The sequence below is a fragment of the Coptis chinensis genome, chromosome 6, assembly GCF_015680905.1.
Source record: "Coptis chinensis isolate HL-2020 chromosome 6, ASM1568090v1, whole genome shotgun sequence".
Lineage (NCBI taxonomy): Eukaryota > Viridiplantae > Streptophyta > Magnoliopsida > Ranunculales > Ranunculaceae > Coptis > Coptis chinensis.
This window is the reverse complement of record NC_141461.1, coordinates 2,933,367-2,956,547: the sequence shown is the minus strand read 5'-3', so window position 1 is coordinate 2,956,547 and position 23,181 is coordinate 2,933,367. Positions and strand designations below refer to the sequence as shown.

At 35.7% G+C, this 23,181-nt stretch overlaps 2 protein-coding genes and 2 pseudogenes across 5 annotated transcripts; 3 read left to right on the top strand and 1 right to left on the bottom strand.

Annotated features, from left to right (window-relative positions):
• The first annotated feature begins 249 nt into the window (after positions 1–249).
• On the top strand, positions 250–1,249 carry LOC147490747 (zinc finger CCCH domain-containing protein 30-like; annotated as a pseudogene).
• A 6,935-nt stretch (positions 1,250–8,184) lies between these two features.
• On the top strand, positions 8,185–9,478 carry LOC147490746 (uncharacterized). Its single transcript, XM_086563801.1, has one exon. The coding sequence runs from the start codon at positions 8,409–8,411 to the stop codon at positions 9,405–9,407; it is 999 nt and encodes a 332-aa protein (XP_086419927.1). The 5' UTR covers positions 8,185–8,408; the 3' UTR covers positions 9,408–9,478.
• Positions 9,479–13,847: 4,369 nt separating this feature from the next.
• Positions 13,848–22,265, bottom strand: LOC147490744 (Protein phosphatase 2C family protein). 4 transcript variants are annotated; one of them, XR_015198521.1, is made up of 10 exons: positions 22,065–22,264; positions 21,331–21,473; positions 20,983–21,081; positions 20,728–20,886; positions 20,505–20,591; positions 19,874–19,965; positions 19,511–19,582; positions 19,276–19,400; positions 18,782–18,853; positions 13,848–14,493 (listed from the first exon to the last, which is right to left on the bottom strand). XR_015198521.1 is itself a non-coding variant. In XM_086565813.1 (9 exons), exons 1-9 carry the CDS (start codon positions 22,202–22,204, stop codon positions 18,847–18,849), a joined length of 924 nt encoding a protein of 307 aa, XP_086421939.1. In that variant the 5' UTR covers positions 22,205–22,263; the 3' UTR covers positions 18,587–18,846. The 4 variants fall into 4 exon arrangements, 2 of the variants coding, with proteins under 2 accessions (XP_086421939.1, XP_086421940.1); XR_015198522.1 differs by having other exon boundaries at positions 13,848–14,178; XM_086565813.1 differs by lacking the exon at positions 13,848–14,493 and having other exon boundaries at positions 18,587–18,853; positions 22,065–22,263.
• On the top strand, positions 15,306–17,623 carry LOC147490745 (uncharacterized; annotated as a pseudogene).
• Positions 22,266–23,181: the final 916 nt, after the last annotated feature.

The following is a 23,181-nucleotide window of genomic DNA, read 5'->3' as shown; positions in this document are numbered from 1 at the left end:
TTAGGGGGACCAACAAATAGCAACTTCAAATCAAACACAGTAACACCAAGTAGCTAGCTGGACTGATTTTGTTCGAGCGATACTTGCGTGCCTACAGTACAAAGTACCGAAATTCAACCTCAAGGCGCGCTCTCTCTCTCTCTACTAATTATGTGTCATTAGCTTATCATCTATAGTATCATTTACACCGCAGATGAGAAATACTATATATCAAAAGAACTTATCAAGTGCAAAGACGGTTTACACCGCAGATGAGAAATACTATATATCAAAAGAACTTATCAAGTGCAAAGACGGGTCGAAATTTTTGATAAAATGTTTCTCCGAAGCTTCCTGATATGAAAATTGCACTTGAAGAACTCCTCACCAATAATGGATCATTTGGTTCTTCTGGGGAACACAATCTAAGGATTGTAACAGCTTTATCGAATTCAAACTCTCCGCCGCTCTCATCATCACCGGAGAATGGATCTCCATCTTTTGTTTCAGATTCGACTTCATCGCCAATGACAAAGTACAATGATCTCCCAGCTTCTTTGATGTCGGAGAAGAAAGAATACCCTACTGATCCATCACTCCCCGACATTAAGAACAACATTTATGCAACTGATGAATTTTGCATGTTCTCCTTCAAGGTTCGACCTTGTTCAAGGGCATATTCTCATGACTGGACGGAGTGTCCTTTTGTTCACCCGGGTGAAAATGCTAGAAGAAGAGACCCAAGGAAGTTTCACTACAGTTGTGTTCCTTGCCCGTGAGTTCCTGGGGAGTGCGGGGGAGGGTGATTTATGTGAATATGCTCATGGAGTTTTTGAGTGTTGGCTTCACCCTGCACAGTATCGGACACGCCTCTGCAAAGATGGTATGGGCTGCATGCAAAGAGTGTGTCGGACACGCCTCTGCAAAGATGGTACGGGCTGCATGCAAAGAGTGTGTTTCTCTGCGCACACAACTGAAGAGCTTAGTCCTTTCTGTGTCCACAGGCTCTGCTGTTCCTTCTCCCCGATCAACTACATCTGCTGCTATGGAAATGGTTGCTGCCTTGAGTCTACTGCCAGCCTCCTCGTCCTCGGCTTCTGTCATGTCACCTAATCCTTTCACGCCACCGATGTCTCCGTCAGCCAGTGGCATTTCACACTCATCCATGGCATGGCCACAACCAAATGTTCCTACCTTGCATCTTCCTGGAAGCAATTTCCAGTCTAGTCATCTCAGATCATCCTTTAACGCAAGAGATATTCATGTTTGAGCTTGGTTGTTATAATTATAATTACCCTGACCTTGTCCTTGCCTTGGTGGACCTTGGTTGTAATTGTTTGTTGGCCTAACATTTGGGTTAAACAACCTTGGAGGTTGTTGATTATTTCGCCAACCGAAGTTGAGATTTTGTCGCCAAGCTGCGTTCAGTTCGCTATTAATGGAACAAACATTATCTTGTTGTGATTGTTGTTGTTCATAGGCGAAAGGACAATAGGAGTCGAGGCTGTCGGGATGCTCTGGACTCAAACAGAAATTACATGGATTGGAGTTGACATTCATGACGGGGATAGGCGTTTGTTGAACAGAAATAGCCTCTACCTTTTTAGTTAGAAATTCGATTAAATTTTTAAGTTCCAGATCGGGTTTCATCTCAAACATACCGGCGGCTTTAACTGTTGTAGAAGAACTAGCGGAACGGGAGAAATCGTCACTACCCCCCAGTTATTATTACGTTTAGTTTGATCTTTTAAAAATTTATAAGCCTCTGAAGCTCCCTTATTTAGGAAACTACCCTCATTCATTATGTCAAGCACCTCCTTGTGGTGGTGTAACAGTTTCTTGAAAAATGCACGAACTAGCGTGTCTTTCACGAGGTTATGATGTGGACACTCTATAAGTAGATCGGTGAAACGATTACAAGCCTCTGAAGATGATTCATGAGGATTCTGTCGAAAGAAATGAATCTTGGAAAGCATTTCATCGGTCTTCAGTGGTGGGTAAAAATATTTCATAAATAGTTGAACAAGTTTAGCCCACGAGTCCACAGAATTTGGTGCTTGGCGCAAGCACCAAGACGTCGCCTTTATCGGCTAAAGTGAAGGGAAATACCCTTAGTTTAATTTGTTCAAGACCAACCGTAGGATGGTAGAATGTAGTAAGGACTTGGTCAATCCTACGATAATGTCGATAAGGCTTTTCATGGTCTAACCCATGAAAAACGGGTAACAAATTAAATATATTTGAGGGATTCGAAATCCCCAATCGGTCCGATAGAACGATGCAAGATTTAGGGCTATCGCTCAAGGCTTTGTAAAAATACGATCTTCTAAGTTCTCACGACTTTTGTATCTTTGTTTTACGCCAGCGTTGACTCGACTTTTCAACCGCGCCGCACAAAGGCTTTTTCTCCTTGAATCTTAGCATTTAATCACATAACTTCTTAGCAACCAACCCTTGCTCATTTATATCGCCAAAGTAGCACATTTCTGCACATAATTGACTTCAATGCCTAGAATACATAAAAGTATGTAATTAGCATTAACTCTTATTTATTACTCGCATAATTGGTCTAAAAGTATTATTGTTAAGGGGTTAAAACTACAATTTTGAGCTCTTATCAGTGACTTAACGGGCTATTTGTTTTTTTTGTTATTAAGTTATAAGAGGGTCTTATTCTGGTCTTATAAAGTGGTTTGCTTTTCATTTTAATTTCTTTTTATAAGCACTTGTAAAAATAGAAAAAACAAATACACAACATTCTATAGATTGTTATTTGATAAATATAACTCTACTTTACGTCACATTTAACTTGAATAGATTAATTTGAAACAAACGTATAATTTGATTTTATGTTTCAAATCAATTTTGATAATTAGAATATCGATTTTAAGAAATTACCTTGATATCAAGGTGGTGGTGGTGGTGGTAGTGGTCTTATAAGAAGCAAAAACAAAGGGTGATAATATATTCACCGTCAGAGAATTATAAGTTCACCGCAAAATATTCATTTTGCCTATTATACGCCCCCTTTACATAACTTGATGAAGACTGCCACTTCTCTTTCCGATAACCAAACCAACTCGTACTGAATTAACATCACCGGTACCCCACTACTCTTAGTCTTAGTAACTCAGCTATTTGAAACGGAAAAATCTTAAAGAAGAAGAAACAAACCTTAATCTCAGGTTTAAATGGCAAAAAGAACGAAATTCATGCATGGCACTCCAATATGTCAGTACAAACTCACAAATCCCATCTTCTGAGACCACTATTCCTTCAGTGGTAAAAGAAGAATAACATATCACTTCTAGTTTTAATAGCTTGAACGCTGTACTTTTATTCAAGGTGCATATATTTCCTTTGGTCATCAATGAATTAATTATTAAGAGAGTATGTGACGCAGAGAAGTGAGTGCAAACACAGATTTACCATTTCACAGGCTCTTTTGATTTGCCAAAAAAAAAATCAGATTCCTTACTAATGATTCGAATTCCTTAAAGATTTTTAGGAAGTGTACGAGCTTTTTGGTCATGGTCATGTTTAAATGGTTAATGGATCCATAACAGTCCACAGTTAGTTTTCAGAAAGATAAAGATTAGAAAAGGAAGGTAGTTTAGTGGCGGTAATGGATGAAAAAGTAGAGGGTATAATGGGCAAATTACTATATTTTTGGTGAGCTTATCATTTTTTATTTTTTTTGCTAAAGAGTAATTTTGATTATAACTGGAAAAAGTACCGAGAGAGATGCAAAAGGAAAATAAAAAAGAGAAGAGTTACTGTGATGTCTAAGAACAATCTTTAGATGATTGATCTAAGATCATACAAATTACTGTTCATAATTGAAGATGAGTGATAGAAATGTAGTTTGAATGAGGTTGAATTGAAGTAAAACAAAGTTTTTTATTTATCAATAATGGAAGTTTACAATTGCTCTGTTTCTCTCTTTCTTTCTCTTGTTTTCTAACAATTTTTCTGGGAATGATCGAATGAATATTTTTTCTACTCATCCCGTCTTTATAGTGTCTTCAATTAGCTTTGGCCTAATCAACTCTTGACACGTATCCATTGTCTTCCTTATTTTCCCACTTAATACCTGCAAATGTTTAAAATAACCACGAAATATATCGAGATATTGACTTTTATGTCGATATCTCGAGTTTTGAAATATCAGATAAAATATCTAAATGCATGATATTTGCCCATTACATCGCCCCCTCTCGAAATTTGAAATTTCACTTCAAATTTCAACTTTTCGAGAAGCGGTTATATCAGAAACACTTATTTTCATATCTGGGCCTAGATACCAACCCGGTCCAAATTTTAAATATAAAAATTTAAATAAACCGGTTTTCTTTCCCTCATCTTTCCAACTTCTTCTATACGCTACCTAGCAAAAACCAAAAATATACTCGTTCGTCTTCATCTTTGCAATTCTCCGTTCGTTTTCCCAGCAGAACCCAACTTTTGCAAGCAATAAGGTAAGTTCTTTACTCCTTTATTTGTTACTCTAAAACCCATATTATTATATAATTTCTGAAGAAAATAAAAACTGACAGTTTATGGATTTGAAGATTTTTGGAACTTGAAGACTGTAAATCGGTGTATGTTCTTGTTACATAATAGCATAAAACACTATATTATTCTTCAAAATGCTTAAAAGTTTGCATATTTACATACCTAATATGATCTAAACGTATAACCTGTTGGTATATTATTTTACATATCGGATGTATCGATTAAAAAACCCTCATATCGATATTTCCGATATTCAAACTATATTATTGACTATATGATATACATATTAAACTGACGATACTAAAAATACCTTTGTCGTCACTTCTTTGTTTATAGTCATGATAGCGAGTGAAAATACCCTTTCTAATGATAGTACGAATAGTGAAGATATTCATTCTAACGATAGAACCGATAGCCATAACTTTGCCTCTGCTTCCACTAGGATATATCGACCTCAGACCTCTTAGGAATTAGATTATGTTGTGGAAGGAATTCCTTGTGCATCCTTTTGAAACTAGTGCTTCCGAATTTGAGCACTATACTGTTGAAGATACTAGTCGATAGAAACATGGTCTTAGCCCCTTTCTTATCAAACGGCCCAATCTAGCTTTAATCCAGGCTACCTATCGAATTCCACATTCCCTTTATCTTCAACACTATGCTGGTACTAGGAGACATACCCAAAAAATAATAATAAAAATAAAAATAAAAATCAAGTTTACTTTATTATATTGCTTCTCAAAATCTTCAAATTTTCACTTATAAAATTTGAAAATTTCGAGAGGAGACGATGTGGTGCCCAAATATCATACATACAGATATTCGACAATTTTTCAATAAAGTTCTAATACAATATCGGCATGAAGGCCCATATATTCATTATAAGTTGCAAGTACAAAAGAGTGTGAAAGGGATGGACACATGTAAAAAAGCTATTGGGGGAAGCCAGGTGGAGGAACTATAAAAAGGATTGGATGCAAACGAGAGGGGGACCAAATTCATTTCCAACACTTTTATTTTATATTTCTCTCATGAAAACCAGAGAGGTATATGAGCATATTGTAAATCACCATTAATGAATAAGAAAAGCTTAATTGATTCTTTTTATCTTTCTCTTCTTGTATCTCACATTGGCGCTCCAATTCTTTCGTTTCTTGCCGATACTTTTTCTGTGCAGTGACTAATTGACTTTGAACTACAAGCCTCCTCCTCTTCCACATGGAGATCTTTTAAAACCTGACTTGGACTTCCATTCTTCATCTCTTGATTCTCTTTAAGTAATATAGCATTCTGTTTTTCCACTTCCCTCAACCTCTTCAAGACTTCCTGAAGTGAAGCTTCTACTTACATACGGAAGCTCTTGTATTCCTTGTTTGTGATTGATTATCATTATCCACTCACTTACTATTTGCTCTTTTCTTTGGAGCCATTATGATTCAGTTCTCAATTTACTACTCACTCTTCTTTCACTAAAACTTAGAAAAAAAAACTACGGATTCAAAATTGAAGAAGAAGAAAACTTCAAATTTTCTTGTTCCCGATGCACAGACGGCGCCAATGTGATGTCTAAGAACATTCTTTGGATGATTGATCTAAGATCACATGAATTATTGTTCGTAATTGAAGATGAGTGATAGAAATGTAGTTTGAATGAAGTTGAATTGAAGTGAAACAAAACTTTTTATTTATCAATAATGGAAGTTTACAATTACTTTGTTTCTCTTTCTCTCTCTTGTTTTCTAACAATTTTTCTGGGAATGATTGAATGAATCTTTTTTCTACTCATACAGTCTTTATATAGTGCATTCAATTAGCTTTGACCTAATCAACTCCTAACACGTGTCCATTGTCTTCCTCCTTCTTTTGCCGCTCAATACTTGCAAATGTTTGAAATAATCACGAAATATACTGAGATATTGACCCTTATGTCGATATCTCGAATTTATAAATATCATATAAAATATCTAAAGGCATGATATTGCCCAATACAGTTACAGTTTGTATTTTAGGTCTTTGGAATGGATTTCCAGGAGCTACTACACTTAAGCTATTAAACTTGTCTATAGTAGGTTGTCGCTGCATCTTATGTTTGCGTCAGGAATAGTGGTTTGCCATGCCACCAAGCTTTAGTCCCTGTTGCCAGCATGCATTCTTGTCAAGCACTTGTCTCCGCTGAGAAATTAATCTCCTTCCAAGTATGAGTAATGTTCAACCATTCCACTTTACTCTTTGCTTTGTGTCATGCACTTTTGATTCTCCATTGGACTTCATCCAACTGAAAAGCATTAACTGCTGCTTTTGATTGGGATTCAACCCATATATTCCTCCATCCCATACTAGTGGCTTGTGTAACTCCCTCAAGAATAGCTTGGCAGTGTTTACTAGGGCTGGAAATGGTGCGGTTTGACCCGAATCTGACTCAATCCAAACCTATTTCAATGGGTTTGGACCTTAATAATGAGTCCAAATAAGAAAATGGTTCGGATATGGATTATCCAATTTTAATTCGGGTTCAAATATGGTTCTACTCTAATCGGTTCGGATCCTCCTAGATCCGAATCCAAAATGTAAAGTTTTGTTTAATATATTTTCCAAATAAATATCTTTTCTAGTCTCTATGGTCTGAACTCTGGACTCTCGTGAATCGTGATTGATGTTTGACAACACCACTTTCCAATTCGAGTCGGGTCGGGTCGGATCCGATTATACCACTTAAAGAAATGGTTCGAATATGGTATGACATTTTGGATCCATTCGGGTCATGGATCTGGATATGATTTTGTTTTGAAAAAATGGATCTAAAAATGGATATAATCTGATCTGATCTGAACCCGCTCCATTTCCTGCCCTATGCTTACGGTGAAAATATTAACACCCAAAACAAATGGCCTTAGCTTTTTTTTTTTGGCTAAAGAATGGCCCCTTAGCTTGTGAATGAGAAAGAATGCGTTTTTGAGTGTTTGAGACTAACCATAACAAATGGATAACGTGTTGGACAGCTCCCATTTGCCTGGAAGGTCTCAAAAGAGGGTTACTTTTTTTTGGTATTCTTGGCGTGGAAAGAAGCATTCAACAAAGTCATATTGCCGGCTTCGAAGAAATATAACAAGCAGGTAGAACCAATAAACTGTGATTCTGATGTGTCATATTCCTCACCTACTAGATTGGAATACTACATTAACACAAAATACAGATTAATTAATCTACATCTACATGGTCTGGTCAATATGATGCATTCTCATTTCAGAATTTTCTAACGTCCACTTGTATTTTTTTTTTTCCCTTGAAAATTGCTTTTATAATTTTCCATCGACCACCATCCCTGTTAATGGTCATTAATTAAAGCTTAACTTAAAACTTATATCGTATAGAGGGTCAATGTATCGTCCGATGAAGGACACTCATATCTAAGTCAATACATTTGGAGACCGGGAAGGGAGAGGGCCGAAGGACCACAAATCTGTATCCATTATCTCATATATTCTCATTCATATATTGATTTCGGATTTCATTATTCAAATTTAACACTCAATATCCATTGGGTACCCTCCCTATCCATTTCACTTACTAGATTGTTCTTAGATCCTAAATCCATGGTGGTGGAAAATTTTCACTTTCCTAGGTGAACACAATCCTTGACTTTCTAATGATATTTAAATGTGGTCATAAACTCATAATCTCATTTACCTGTAATTGCTTCTAGACATCTGAACCGTAAAGACTGGGACACCCAAATCAGTAGTTATCTGAAGGTGGTCCTTAGAGAAACTTATTCTAACAACAATTCAAAGTCTACTCCAAATATTTTAACATCATCACCTCACCTTCTCCATTATTTCCTTCAAAGAAACTCATCTTATACTTGCTCTCCTTCTCTTACCTTCCTCTGTACTCCACCTTTTGCTGGAAAGAATATGGACAGAGAGCCAGAAGAGCTTCAGTTCATTGGTTTCATTGGCATATACAAAGAAGCTTACAAGATAGTTTTGTCATGGAAGAAGGTCTTCACTCAAATCGTGCTTGGTTTGATCGTCCCTTTAACTTTCATATTTTTAGCTCATATACAGATTTCCGACTTCATATTCGGAAAAATCATTCGTAACGAAGAAGCTTTAGATTATACCCGGACGGGTAGTCCTTTGCATAATAGGATTTCGAATCGTTTATCTTCTGAATGGATCACTTTTTGGTTATTCAAGGCGGCGTATCTTCTCTTTGTCCTTGTACTCTCTCTTCTATCTACCTCGGCAGTTGTATACACAATTGCGTGTATATATACTGCCAAGGACTTGACCTTCAAGAAAGTACTTAGCGTGGTTCCCAAGGTCTGGAAAAGACTTATGATCACGTTTTTATGGAATTTTACAATCATGTTTGCGTACAATTTCGTTGCTATATCGTTAATCATTATATCTGCTTTCTTGATGGGACAAAATGTCCCTGGATTAGTGGTTTTGATTGTGCTTTTGATTGTGTACTTGATTGGTTTCGTGTACATAAATGTTATATGGCACTTGGCCAGTGTAGTATCAGTATTGGAAGATGTGTATGGAATTCAAGCTATGATTAAGAGCAAAGCTTTGATCAAAGGGAAGATGGGGGTAGCCAGTGCCCTCTATATTAGTATTCAGTTCTCTATAGTTGTTATTCAGTTAACATTTCAGAAGTTGGTTGTGCACGGAGATTCACTGGGGATGTTTGTCAGGACGAGTTATGGGATCGTTTGCTTCTTCTTGTTATTGAAATTGATTCTACTTGGCCTCGTCGTTCAAACAATTGTCTACTTCCTTTGCAAGTCGTATCATCATGAAAGTATCGATAAATCTTGCCTCTCAGATCACTTGGAAGTTTACTTAGGAGAGTATGCCCCTCTGAAGGGGAGAGATGTGCAGTTAGAGCAGTTTTATGTCTGATTAGTACATATAAGTGTTGTTTGACACTCATTGTAGTAGTGAATTATAGACGTTTGCTTCTTCTTGTCAAATATACGTGTTTTCATATTGAGTTTTCACTCATATAACTTTGATAAGGTTTAGATGTCACCATAAAAAAAAAAGATAAGGTTTAGATGCAAAATACAGGACACAGGATTAGGGGGATCACAAAAATCTTGAAACATACCTGTAAAGGTTTAACTTCAATTCATGTCTTTAGACCATATGAGAATATGCTTTGTCTGGTTCTTAAGAAATCCCGTCTTTATGGCTTAGTAAAGTGATGTTTCCTTTAATTTCACGAAAACCATTCAGGTCTGATACTCTGATGGATCATTAACCTTGTTTCTGACTCCAATATCCGGAGCATTCCAACTTCCAAGTATGTCATGCTTTTTCTCCTCACTTGCTTAATTTTGATCATGATATATTACTAACTTCATTAGAGCATTCCCAATGCAAATCAGTATTGAGAGAAATTGACAATTTTCATCCTTTTTTATCAAAAAACCCTTGCCCAATGCAAGGGTTACAAAGTCGATCACTTGTCACTAAGTCAAAACGAGAGTAGCAATTACTACCGAGATAGTTGTTGAGTTGTGAACTTCGGACGGAACCTTTTATTCCGTCTCATGTGTTTTTTTTATATTTTTTCAGTTTTTTTTTCTGGACGGAATGTGAATGTCCCGCGTGTTTTTTCGGGTTTTTTTTTTTTCAGAGGGAATGTTTCATTCCGTCCAGCTGTTTTTTCGATTTTTACATTCAGACAGAATCAAACATTCCGTCCGAGATTCAAAGTCACATATATAATGAGCACTCTCACCTTGTTTTTCACCAAAACAGTAACAAATAGGAGAAATTGAGCCTACGTAGAGGTGAAAAATACTGACTTGCATTGAGAATGCTCTTAGAGAAACTGATTTTCTTGAGCTTTTAGTATTCTAGTTCCGGTAAGAATTGAGATTGCTTATGTTTCGAATTCCCTCCAGGTATTACACCGAAGGTTTTATCAATTTGGAATGAAATTGTGAAGCACATTATATAAAACATGATAATGATATTTTTCTGTCACAGAGAAACCAAAACTTTACAAAACATGTGTTAAAAAAAGTATTGCTAATAGAGTAACTAATTATGTTTAAGAGAAAATTGCCTCATTTCCTTTTTGTTTTAAGTTGTTTGAAAATTAGAAGTGGCATTCTTAAAAACATCTAACAAGAACAGAGTTTTTCTATGGAGTTAAACTAAGAGGAATAGACCGTGATCAACAGTACAAAACAATCGAGTTAAAAACACTTTAAAAAAAACGACCAAAAATTGTACAGAATGAAAACTTCCTAGGCAATTAATCATGTATCTCACCAAATCAAAAAAATTCATTAAGGGGTGTGTACCGTGTACCCTACACATGTAAAATATTGAAACAAACCACAAGTGATGTAAATATTACCCATGGGCATAGTACAAAATATCTCAATATATCGCGATATTTGGAAATATCTATCCAGATTTAAGAAAAAGATATATAAATATCACGATATGTTCAGAGATATATACGACTGCAAGTATCGGTGATATTTCGATAATATTTGCGATATTTGCGATATTTTGAGATATTTGGCGATATTTTGTATATATAATAATTTTATTTAATATTTACCATTATATTTCAAATAAATATAAATAATATATCATGATATATTAAAAAATATCCACAATATCTATGATATTTATCAATATTTTGGATATATCCACGATATTTGCATGTGAAACAATATCAAATATCTCCAAAGAGGGGGATATATCCACGATACATATCTAGAAATTGAATATCGATAAATACCCATATCCTGATATTTTGTACTATGCCCATGGGTACGGGGCTCTATGGGGATCCGACCTTAATGGGGCAGGTATGGGGCACTCCCGACCCGATTATGTATGTATGTATGTATGTATTTTTTATTTATATATTTTTTTAATTTCCTTGTATTGTATACAAGTTGAACACAAGACTCGTCTTATAGAAAAGTAACCCTCAAACCACTAGAAACCACTTTATGCTATAAAAAATATATTATTGGTTAGATACTTAGACTTAGATATTATTGAGATAGAATATAGTTTTTGTATTTGCAAATTCAATTTACTACTTAGACTATTGTGAAAGCTTATTAGTTTTTATTAAATGATCTAAAATTTTTGAGTACAATTACTTTGTTAGATAAGTATGATGAGTATAAGTCATGATTTTTATTTTTATTTTTTTGTCAAAGTAGGTTAATGGGGGAATAGGTGGGTATGGGGACCCAATACCCATACGGGGCTGGTATGGGAAATAAAATCGAAATTGGAGATAGAGATGGGGATGGCAAACCCGCCCCCATTTACATCCCTAGGCTCCAGTCCAATCATGCTTACGGAGTTATGGATACCTAGAAGAATCCAACACAAGGGACTATTACATCCCAACTAGGCACTCCATAATTTCATAAAGAGAACTCGTCTCAAAAATGTGATTTCTTAAGACAAATTCTTTTCATGCATTTAACCCATTTCCCAACATGAGTAGCATATTGCATAATTTATCAAACCTCGCTTGGAATCATCAATTCCACTTAATACCGGCCGCAATGTTAATTTCTTAATTTTTATAGCCACGCCCACGGTTTGCATATAGATTAACGTCCACGAATGTTAGAACATCATCAACGCGCTGTTATATCCCATTTCTAATGTGACAGATAGAAATTTATTTGGCAATTTCGTTCACCAACGCGCTGCCAAACACCCGTTTTTATCCCAACAATTGTCAAATTCTCGACCAAAGTACTCAAAAATTTAACAGCCACTCGCACGGGACAACTTTAGCCGTCCACATGTTGGACGGGTCAAGTTTTGTCATCCATAATTTTTTTATTTTTTTTAATTAAAAAATTAAAACGGTTCGATTTTGTATGGGCCCAAGATGTTGGAAAGGACAAGTTTTGCCGTTCAGAACTTTTTCAATATTTTTTTAATAACAAATTAAAACGCGTTTAAAAAAAAATTGTTTAGATTAGGAAGGGACAACTTTTGCCGTCTAAAACAAATTCAAATTAGAACGGGACAAGTATTCTTGTCCGAAATAGAAACTAGAATTTTTGTGAAAATGCATTGGTACTTGACACGATTATAGCAATTTTGATCAACGAAAATTGATGCGTCACAATTTTTTTTAACAACACATTGATGATGCTCTTAGAGTTATCCATTTTAGTCTCCCACAATTTTTACAAAATCGTAAACAGATTTGAACAGTTCACAAGTTAGTAAGCCATACCTCGATCTAGATATGTGAATCTATAAATTGTGTAAATTGTGCACAACCATAATATCTTTTTAATCCAACGCCTCCTCCAAGTTCAAGTCTTTTCCCTTAGAGTTGTGTAAATTGTGCACAACCATATGTATATTGCTTGGACTCCTCCTTGGCAACACTGGGTCAAACTAAATACAGATGGCTCAGCTTTGGGTGCTCTGGACTTGCAGGTTCTAGATGTGTATTTCGAGGAGAGGATGGAAATTTCTTATTTGGAGCGGCACTACCCAGTAGTTTATGCTATGGTTGTTGAATTCTCTGCTGTATGGATTGGACTCAAAGTTGCACTGCTTAAATTTCCATAAAATTATAATTGAATCAGATTCAAAATATGTGCATCAAGTTATCTCAGAAATGGAAACTAGAGTACCGAAGGCTATCGAATCCGTGGTACACGATATACGAGACACGATTACGATGATAGATGAGTACATGATATTGTAGAATTACATGGAAGTGAATTTTGTAGCTGATGCATTTACTAAATGGGCGACCAACCTTGCTGCTAATCAACAATGGTGGGCAAATCCTAATATACATAGGGATGATGTAAATGCGAATATGTTTATTTCCTTACCATCCTTATGTTCAGCTTGGTAGATGAGACCACCACAGTTTGTTGTAAATAGCTTAAAACGCGATATGCAGGGTGTGTCCACCTCTCGCATTGTTATGCAATAAATAAATAACTATCTTTATTAAAAAAAAATATTTTCCCTTGATTTACTTCAAATAGATAATACTTCGCAGTCAGACTATATATGGAATTCAGCTGCAGTTCCCCATTATTTCATTCCACTGTTATCTTTTTCCTACATTTATAAAATCTTTATTTACTTTTACTTAATATCAAAAATCAAATACTTTGTGTGGTCCTATTAGTCGTTCAAATGCATGAATCAAGTGATGGTACTGATGTTCCCATCTCAAAGATGGTAAAGAATCATGACAGGATCAGCTACCTACCAGAAAACACAGGTAAATTTTCTACATTTAGACCTTGTTCCGTTATTTGTTTTATGATATTACGACACTGGTTTCATACATCTCTACTACTGTTTCTTACATAAACATCGAGCAGCCTTGCTTTGTATTGAAAGGCAAAATTTACCTATTATGGCGTAAGTGTGTTCCATCAAAGTGAAATCGGAAAGTTATAAACCATATTCCTAGTTGGCTAGTTAAGTTTCCCCAAGTCTCCTTGGTGAATTCGAAGATATTACAACTCTTGCATATGCTTTACAGGCATGGTGCAAATAAGATCTAACCGAGCAATGGTCTCAAGTTTGCCACCAAAGTTGCACAGTTTCCTCTCAGCCGATTAAGTGCCCTCATCCATGCTCCACAGTGACCAGCTTGGTCCGTGATTTCAATAGCCTGTCTAAGCCTCTAAGGTCAAAACAAGCGTTTAGCACCTTATATGCACCAAGACTTGAGTTACTTCGTGAATGCTAGCATTCATATTGCATTTTGCATTTCTCAAGTGGCAGTTATTTTTCCATCTTTTTCCACAATTGGGTATGAATATATACACAACAAATAAGGATATTAGGACGTGGTGATATAACTTCTGCGATACATAAGCTATCTCGCCGGTAAAAGCAACTGAATATGGTATGGAAGCGCTCAAGGCAGAATGTGAACAAAGAAGTTGATGGTCATGGGGGTGCGTTCTGTACTAGGTTTTGGTTGACATCTATGAGCCTGCAAATTTTGGTTCAAGAAGTACATGAAATCGAAGTTGCACTTCTCAGAATGAATAGATATGAACTCACTTTTTTCGCACATAATAATAATAATAACAACAAAAGTAATAATAACAATGATGAAAATAATAATAATAATAAATTCGATGAAAAAACAGCAATATAACTGAAAGATGTAAACACATTCTCATACTTTTACAAAAGGGTATAACTCGTGTTATCAAAGTCGTATGATTCTCGACTTGAATCGACTCGAGTCGTAACTCAATAGATCAAAACTCGAGTCGTAACTCAATAGATCATAATTGTACTAGTAAATTGTTGATGACAGGAATCGGTAAAAAATGGGGATTCGAATCGCAAAATCGTACGAATAGGAAATAATAACGATTCCTTCGATTAAAAAAACACAACAATAGGTAATCAGCAACAGATCAAGAAAAGAAGAAAAAAGAAAAGAGAAGATAGAAAGAAATCAGAGAACTTAACAGGTAAAGTTTTCATACAATTCTAACTCTTCTTTTTCTTCTTCTTCTATTCTCCTTTCTTTTCTTTTTTTTCGACTATGTCTGAACTCTCCTCCTCAATTTTTTCTTTCTTTTGTTGACGAAGGGTTATATAGGTTATATGGACCTGGGTTAAGTCCAACCCAACCTAATAAGACCTGGGTCAGGTCCAAGCCCATATTCTATTCCGAAAATTATACCAATTTCACCCATTTTTAAACCAAATTTCAGTCTTTTAAATTTCGACCATTATGTCTCCATTCCACACATATATAATAATTTTTAGAGTATTATAAGTGTAGAATGGAGATTTGGAGATTTCTCTTAGGGTTTCTACTTTCTCATACTCCAAAGCTTTCAACATTTCTCTTAAGGTGAAGTTCAAAGTTTCTTTTCTTACTTTCTTTCTTTACTACTTTAGTTTTCTATTTGAACATGGCTAAGAAAAAGAAAGAAACCCAAAATGATGTTACATGGAAACATTGCACTAAGGTGGGTGATGGGAAAAAAGCAAAACTTAAGTGCAACTATTGTGGGAAAGAGTACTCCGGAGGTAATTTTAGAATTAAACATCATTTAGCTTATACTCGTGAAAATGTTGTTGCATGTGCTAAAGTTGAAAGTGGTGTAAAAGAGTTTTTCTTTAAGTTGTTAAAGGAAAATAAGATGAAAAAGCAATTGTTAGGTGATGAGTATGATGGTGGAGATGAAGAAAGGGGTGCGGAATTTGTAGGTGAGAAAAGGAAACTTGCTTTAGATGCTTTTGCTCAAAGGTTTCAACCATCAAGAAAGAAATCAAGTGGTACTACAACTACCTTGAATTCTATTTGGAAGAAGCAAAATAGAGATGATCTTTGTGTGGATGTAGTTAGGATGTTGCATGCTAATGCTCTTCCATTCCATTTGGTCAAGAATCACTATTTTATCAAGATGTTGCAAAATGTTGTTAAGTTTGGGAATGGATTTAAACCACCTAGTTACCATGAGGCGAGGACAACATTCTTAGTGAGAGAAGTGAATAGAATTAAAATGGACTTGATGGGAAAGCACAAGAAAGAATGGAATCTAAAAGAGTGTACCATTATGTCAGATGGGTGGATGGAAAGAATCGATCAATCACAAACTTTCTTGTCAATAGTCCCAAAGAGACTTTCTTTCTCAAATCTATTGACACTTCGGATGAGACTCAGAGTGGGGATTATCTTTTTGAGCTTTTAGATGGTGTTATTGAAGAAATTGGAGATGAGAATGTTGTACAAGTGGTAACTGATGGGGCTTCGGCTTATGTTAGTGCAGGTGCAGTGTTGATGGAAAAAAGGAAGTAAATATTTTGGAACTCATGTGCCGCCCATTGCTTGAACTTAATGCTTCAAGATATTGGTGAGTTACCTACACATGTTAATACTATCTCAAAAGCAAGGAAAATAACGGTGTTTATATATAGGCATGGATGGGTTCTAAACAAGATGAGGAAGTGTACAAAAGGAAGAGAGTTACTTAGACCCATAGTTACAAGGTTTGCAACTAATTACTTGACTTTGAGATGCCATCAAGTATTGCCTCAAGTGTGTACTTCCCTTAATGAAAATATTGAGACTAGTCGATGGGGATGCCAAGCCTGCCATGGGTTACATTTATGAGGCAATGGACAAAGCAAGAGAAAAGATTTTGAACAACTTCCAGGGAGTAGTAAGTAGATGTTATGATGTTTTGGAAATTGTTCTAAAGAGGTGGAACTATCAATTGCATAAGCCTCTCCATGCGGCGGCATATTATCTTAATCCAACATAAGTTAACTACTTAACTTATATTTGTTTTAATGCACAAGGTAATGTTTTTTCTTATGTTAACACTTATTTGGATTTTGTTGCATACTTTTTTTTTAGATTTCATTATTCACCTACCTTTCTAGCCGACCATGAAGTTAAAAAAGGTCTCATCCAATGCATTGAAATTAAGTGCCCACCAACTCAAATGAGATTGAAGGTAGATAGACAACTTGAGAAGTTTCACAATGCGGAAGACTTGTTTGGTAGTGTCATGGCTATTCAATTGAGGGATAAGAAGCAACCGGCATTATGGTAGGACACTTATGGAGAGAGTTGCTCGGAACTTCAAACTTTAGTCATTCACATTTTGAGTTGTACTTGTAGTGCCACCAGTTGTGAAAGAAATTGGAGTGGCTTTGATCATGTAAGTGAGAGCCAAACTTATTAAGTGTTTCAATAGGCATTTAGCTATCTTTTAGTCTCTATGTTTCATAATGGTTTTGTACATTTTAAGGCTCATTCGAAGAAGAGAAATCGATTAGAGCAACAAAGACTTAGTAACTTGGTGTATGTAAAGTACAATCTTCTATTGGAAGCTAGGCAAGAGACAAGAGTTGAGAATGGAGACCGAGACTCTTATGATCCAATCTCTTTGGAGGATATGGAATCGGATGATGAATGGATCACGGAAAAAAAAAACACCGTGTCTTCCCACCGATAATTCATAGATGGATGTGCATGAATACTTTGAGGTTGGGGAAAGTTCAAAGAAGAAAAAGAGAGGTAAAAAAGTGTAAAATTTCCTATTTAAGTCTTTCTTACAATGTTCTTTTAAGTAATGAAACATTTCTAATCTTTTTATAGGGCCGAGAGATTTAAAGTTGAAAGATAAAGGAAAGGGGAAAGTCCAAGAAGTTGAAAAGGAGAAAGAAGACACAAGTGAAGATGATGATGATGATGATGATGGAGTCGAAAGCGAGGAGGATGTGTCTAGCATGGATGATGATTGAAAAATATATAAATTGGGAATTGATGATTAGCGTCTTTTATAATTTTGAGTGTGCTATGACTTATGGTTATTTAAGTCTAACTTAGTAGTATGTTTTTGTGGTTTTAAAAAGAAAATACTCTATGTCTATGGTAGAGATTGTCTTCTCAAACTCTTGTTTTGTTGTTTTTTGTGAGACTTGGTGATAAAAACTTGTTATATCATTGCGAAGAAGTAATTGAAAAGATCTTTGAAGAATCTAATTTAATTACAATGATATATTCTTTTGGCTACAATAGCATTACAACACTAGTTTCAATAACACATAAATTTTTTTTGTTAAAATAAACTATCTTTGTTGTTGATGATTTGATGGAATGGTCTCTATGTGCCTATATCCATTGTGAATGATGGAAGAACTATTCTCTAACTCTTCAAGTGTTGTGCAAATAAGAAAAAACAAGTGATTAGTAGTTTTCTTATGGTATATTCATATATGTAAAAAATTTACAACCCCTAAATATAATATGGCTTGAATCTTATGATTTACAACTCGATACGATTTACGATTCGGTAAAAATGGAAAACGATTCCCATTTCGATTTAGGAGTTGACAACATTAGGTATAACCGCCAACTAGCTTAATTAGTACGTCTCTTGGAGCTGCTACAACGGGTTATGCGACACCAACACCAACACCAATTAGCGCCCCAGCTACACTCCAGAAGATGAATTCTGGATTTTTCTTAATCAACCTTAACTCTTTCAATTTAAGCATTTTCAGACTTCTGTTAAAATCATGCTAAGTTGATAAAGATGGAGATCAACTTCTCTAAAATGTTACACTGTTCTATAAAATGTAATATTCCCTGCAAGTGTAATTTGTGTTTTTCTTGAAATACAAATTACACTTCTGAATTGTGTGGATGCCACACAACAGAACATCGGACACAATCAGATACAAACTATGCCCATTAAAAAATTTAGCATCTAAACTTCAAACATCATAAACTGGGTAATTACCAGATTGCGGAATTTCCGTCAATCAATGAGTGTCTCTCCTATCAATGTGATCCTTTTGAAGGGCTTCAACACCTGTGATATCAAACAGAAAGCCAGAGATAAAGATAAGCAGGACTAGAACAACGAAAATGGAATCCATATGGTCTCAATCATATTAATATCAACACTATAATTTATTTTAAGTTTCATATTCAGATTTCCTATATAGTTGTAATCATATAATTGGTCTCATCAAGTTAATTGGAGAACTCAATGACTCAACTCGAACAAGTGTTTTGTACACAAGGATACCGCAATTGGATATAAAACAGATTATTTCACTCCCTCGATTTTACTTAACCACACATTTTTCCAGAAATATACCATAGCTTAATGTGCTTTAATAATTTCATCCAAAACCCCAACTTTCAGGAGCATGCAAATCCAATAAGTTTACTTTGAAATACAACAAACAATGCAATGATAAAAAACACATCACCAAAATGTCTACTCACGAATTCTCAAATCGGACAACAATACAAGTAATATTATCGGAGCTCCCTCGAGCGTAAGCTTCTTGTACAAGTTTTCTTGATGCTGCTTCCGCATCTGATATGTTCTGCACTAATGCCACAGCATCCTGACAGATGATACAGACTCCCAAAATATTAAATCCAAAATCCGTAATAGTATAGATAAAAATATATTCCAATTGATAAAAAAGGAAATAACAACTAATGAACCACTTACTTTATTTGACACTACGTTCCAAAGTCCATCACTTGCAATAATTAGGAATTCCACACCATCAATTTCTTCTTCCTAAGTATGAGAACAAACGAGACAACCAAATAACTAGGTAAAAAGTCCATATTTTTTGTGCATTCCTCTGTTCATTTGGGGCAAAAAATTGTATTACGTGAGTCCTGGTTGGCTGATGGACCTTTCTTCCTTTTGGTCCTTTTGTGGAGTTGTGGGCTATTTGGCTTGAACATACAGGGATGTATTTTAAAGGTGCGTCCTTAGATGATGAGAAGGCCATTCTCTCTATTAACAGCCTCCTATATAGGTGGAAATAAAGTAAAAGAACTTGAAGGGGATCCATTTAAGTACCTGAATCTCAGGATCTGCAACAACATAAGGCTTAAGTAATTTGTCCCCAAATGCACGAGACACGGCAAGGACACCGCCAACCCGCCATGTCCCTGAAAAAGTTTAATACTTTGAATTTAGAACTTAGAAGATTAACATATTTGCTATTTATGGGATGACAAAATACCAACGCAAATGTTTTATTTACGGCTATATGTTCTATAAGTTCAGTCTAAGGCACGTAACATTTTAATCCTTTATCAACTGCTGTGAAGTGTGAACTGAACATAATCATATCCTAATCTATTTACCTACATAATCATATTCTGAGCATCTAAAAGTACATACGCTATTAATCATAACCTTTTTAAGGACAGAATAGTAATAAAAATAATCTCAAGCATAATAATGATTTGGAATCTCAGATGACATCAGGTTTTATTAACTTCTGTAGCAAGTGCGAAGATGTATAATACGGTTCAACTATCTGCTCAGTTCATGCATGCAGTTGGACTTTTCCCCTTTTTCTTTGGGTGCAACAATTAACTTAGGATCACTGAAGTGTTTTTTGAGAATCCTGAGCTCTTTCATCGTCACCCAATATATGAAAACATACAGGCTCAAGCATACAAATTGGCCTGAAATATTTTACCTGCCCATATAATGAACCCTCCAGCTTGTTCAATTCTCTGCCGTTCATCACTTCTATCAGGTTTATGATCAATAGACAATGGAACAGCTGCAAAGGAACATAAATCATTACTGTTTAAACATATGGATAGCTAAGACCAATACTTGGTTGAACGGTCATAATTAAGAAATTGAAAGGTCATACTCTCACTTCATATATAAACCACATGGATTAAGCAGCCTACCTGAACCAGATCTGCAAGCAACTACTCTGGAATCCCCTACATTTGCAACAAGAATTCTATCACCAAGGAGAACAGCAGTTGAAGCCGTTGAGCCAGCATCCTTTTCCTGTCCTTTCTCTTCATTTAGATAATCAGAATCTGTTTGTTTAAACGCTTCAACTGCAATCAGGAAAACTCGTGCATTAGATAAAACAAATCACAAAGTAACTAAAGTAGGTGTTACAAAGCATGTTTGCATTTACACCAACAACAGACCAATAGCTGACTTTGTATCTTTCATGAACTCTGGATGATTGCTCAGATTTTTGAAAAGGTTGTTCTTGAGGTATTCTGCAGCTCTGCAACCTCCATGACCTGAATGAAAGCATAACAAGTAGGAGGAATCAACATATGAATCAGCCAAGAAGCGACTAATGTCAATTACCAGTGACCTATTACATAGACCAGCTTCTACAACAAGAGGATATATACCCGTTATATGGTTTATCAGTAGAACATGCTAATGGCTAAACATAAAAACAACCAGTTGAGATCAACTCATTGAAGATAAAATAATGAAATTAAATACAATACAAGGGTTAGGTAATTAAATAATAAGGTTACCATCGAAAACGCCGAAGAATGCAACCATCTGACCATCAATCTCTGATATCCTTGTCTCATAATAATCCTCCATAGATGACCTTTTACCCTTGAAAGTAGAGTATCCATAGCTGAACCTTCCATTTCGATTTCCAGTTAAAAAACTAGCAAAAACAAACAAAACTCAATTACAAAACTGTATAGATATCAGACTGGCAATAACCAATTTTTAGTTATGAAGTATAGAGTTCATGCCTAGGTCCATTATAATTATGCCACAAGCAAAATGCATTTACAAGCATATAACACACATATAACTTATCAGATAAATTTTTCTTACAGTATCAAAGATGTAATACTCATTTAGTTTCTTGCTATATATTTCACAGTCCATCAGTGCCTTAATCATATGCTCCTATTACAAAAATGCCCCCTCTCCCTCTCTCAACACAAGCATATAACAAGCTTTTGCTACTTCCTACATGCCATTTTTCGCTAAAATTTTAAATCACTTCTCAATTATTCTAGTACAATACATACATAAACTCCAAATTGAAAGCGGGTTTTAGTTCCTATAGCAAATTTAGTACTAAAAAATGAAAATTTCACTAGTTATTCAAATGCCCATTCATTTTCAAGTGTTAATTTCGTATACTTTTTATGCAAGATTCCAACTTTGAATGAATGAAATATATATATATAAGTTACCATTGCACTATCTCAAGAAAGAGAACGTTGGAAAAAAAAAAACAGACCTGATACCACCACCGCTGAAGAGTGCATCAGGATCTCTAGCGTGTTGCATCAACTTGGAAGCATATGAGGAAGATGTGGGTGGGTCCTCGTTTGTAGAAAGACGCGGGTGAGGACATTTTATCAGATTGTCTACGTTCATCACTACACAAACAAACTCAGTTTTGTCTTCCTTTCTTTTTCGTTTTTCGTGTTTGGAGAAGTAAATGCCACCGATATGTCGAAAGTTGAATAATTGGGACGATACTTTTAAAAATCGATACTTTTCTGTGTCCATGTATGTTTTCGTCTTTGTACAATTGTACTGGTCAATAATTTGGATTATTGGAATATGACCAGTAAATATTTTTTATCATTTTTTTTTTTTGGTGATAAAAGTTTAGATATAATTGATGATGAACATCGATATAGATATACATATGCTGATATACACAAGATTTAAAAAATAATAATAGTTGGATTGAATTGTGAGTTGGGACTGGGTCACAATATTACTAGTATACTGCGTGGCAGTGGGGAGTGAGCGGAACTGCGGGGGAGAGAGAGAGTTGGGCAATGTGTATCAGCCTAATATATGACTACTAAGACGACTGGTGTGTTCGGGGCTGGGGCAACATAACGGAAGAAGACGAATGAGCACGGGGTATAGTCCGCGAATAATGTGAAGGCCGCGGACTCTGGAAGTGCGAGGAGATCAGTGGAGTTACTATGATTTGAGGGAGATGTTGGATAGGGAAAGAAAGAGCTGGAGCACAGTAGCCAAGACACGATCTTTGAGGAGACAGGGAGACGGTTCCAGGACGTGGGGCATGTAAGGAGATCATGGAAACAGAAGAACGGTTAGAGAAGATGGGAGCGGTTAAAGAAAGAGGGCGGTTAGGAAGTATATAAAGAGGAGAGATGAGAAAGAGAGAAGAGAAAAGGGAGAAGACGAGAGAAGAGAAAGAGGAGTTTATAGGTTGTAATTCTGGACAACACATTTGGCGCCGTCTGTGGGGAACGAGAGGAAAGCATACGATCAAGTGATTGCTAAGAAGAAGGTGTGAAGATGGCAACCATAGCGAAGAAAACAAGAGGGAGACCCAAAAAAGCGAGGACTGAGGGGGGCTGATGATGAAA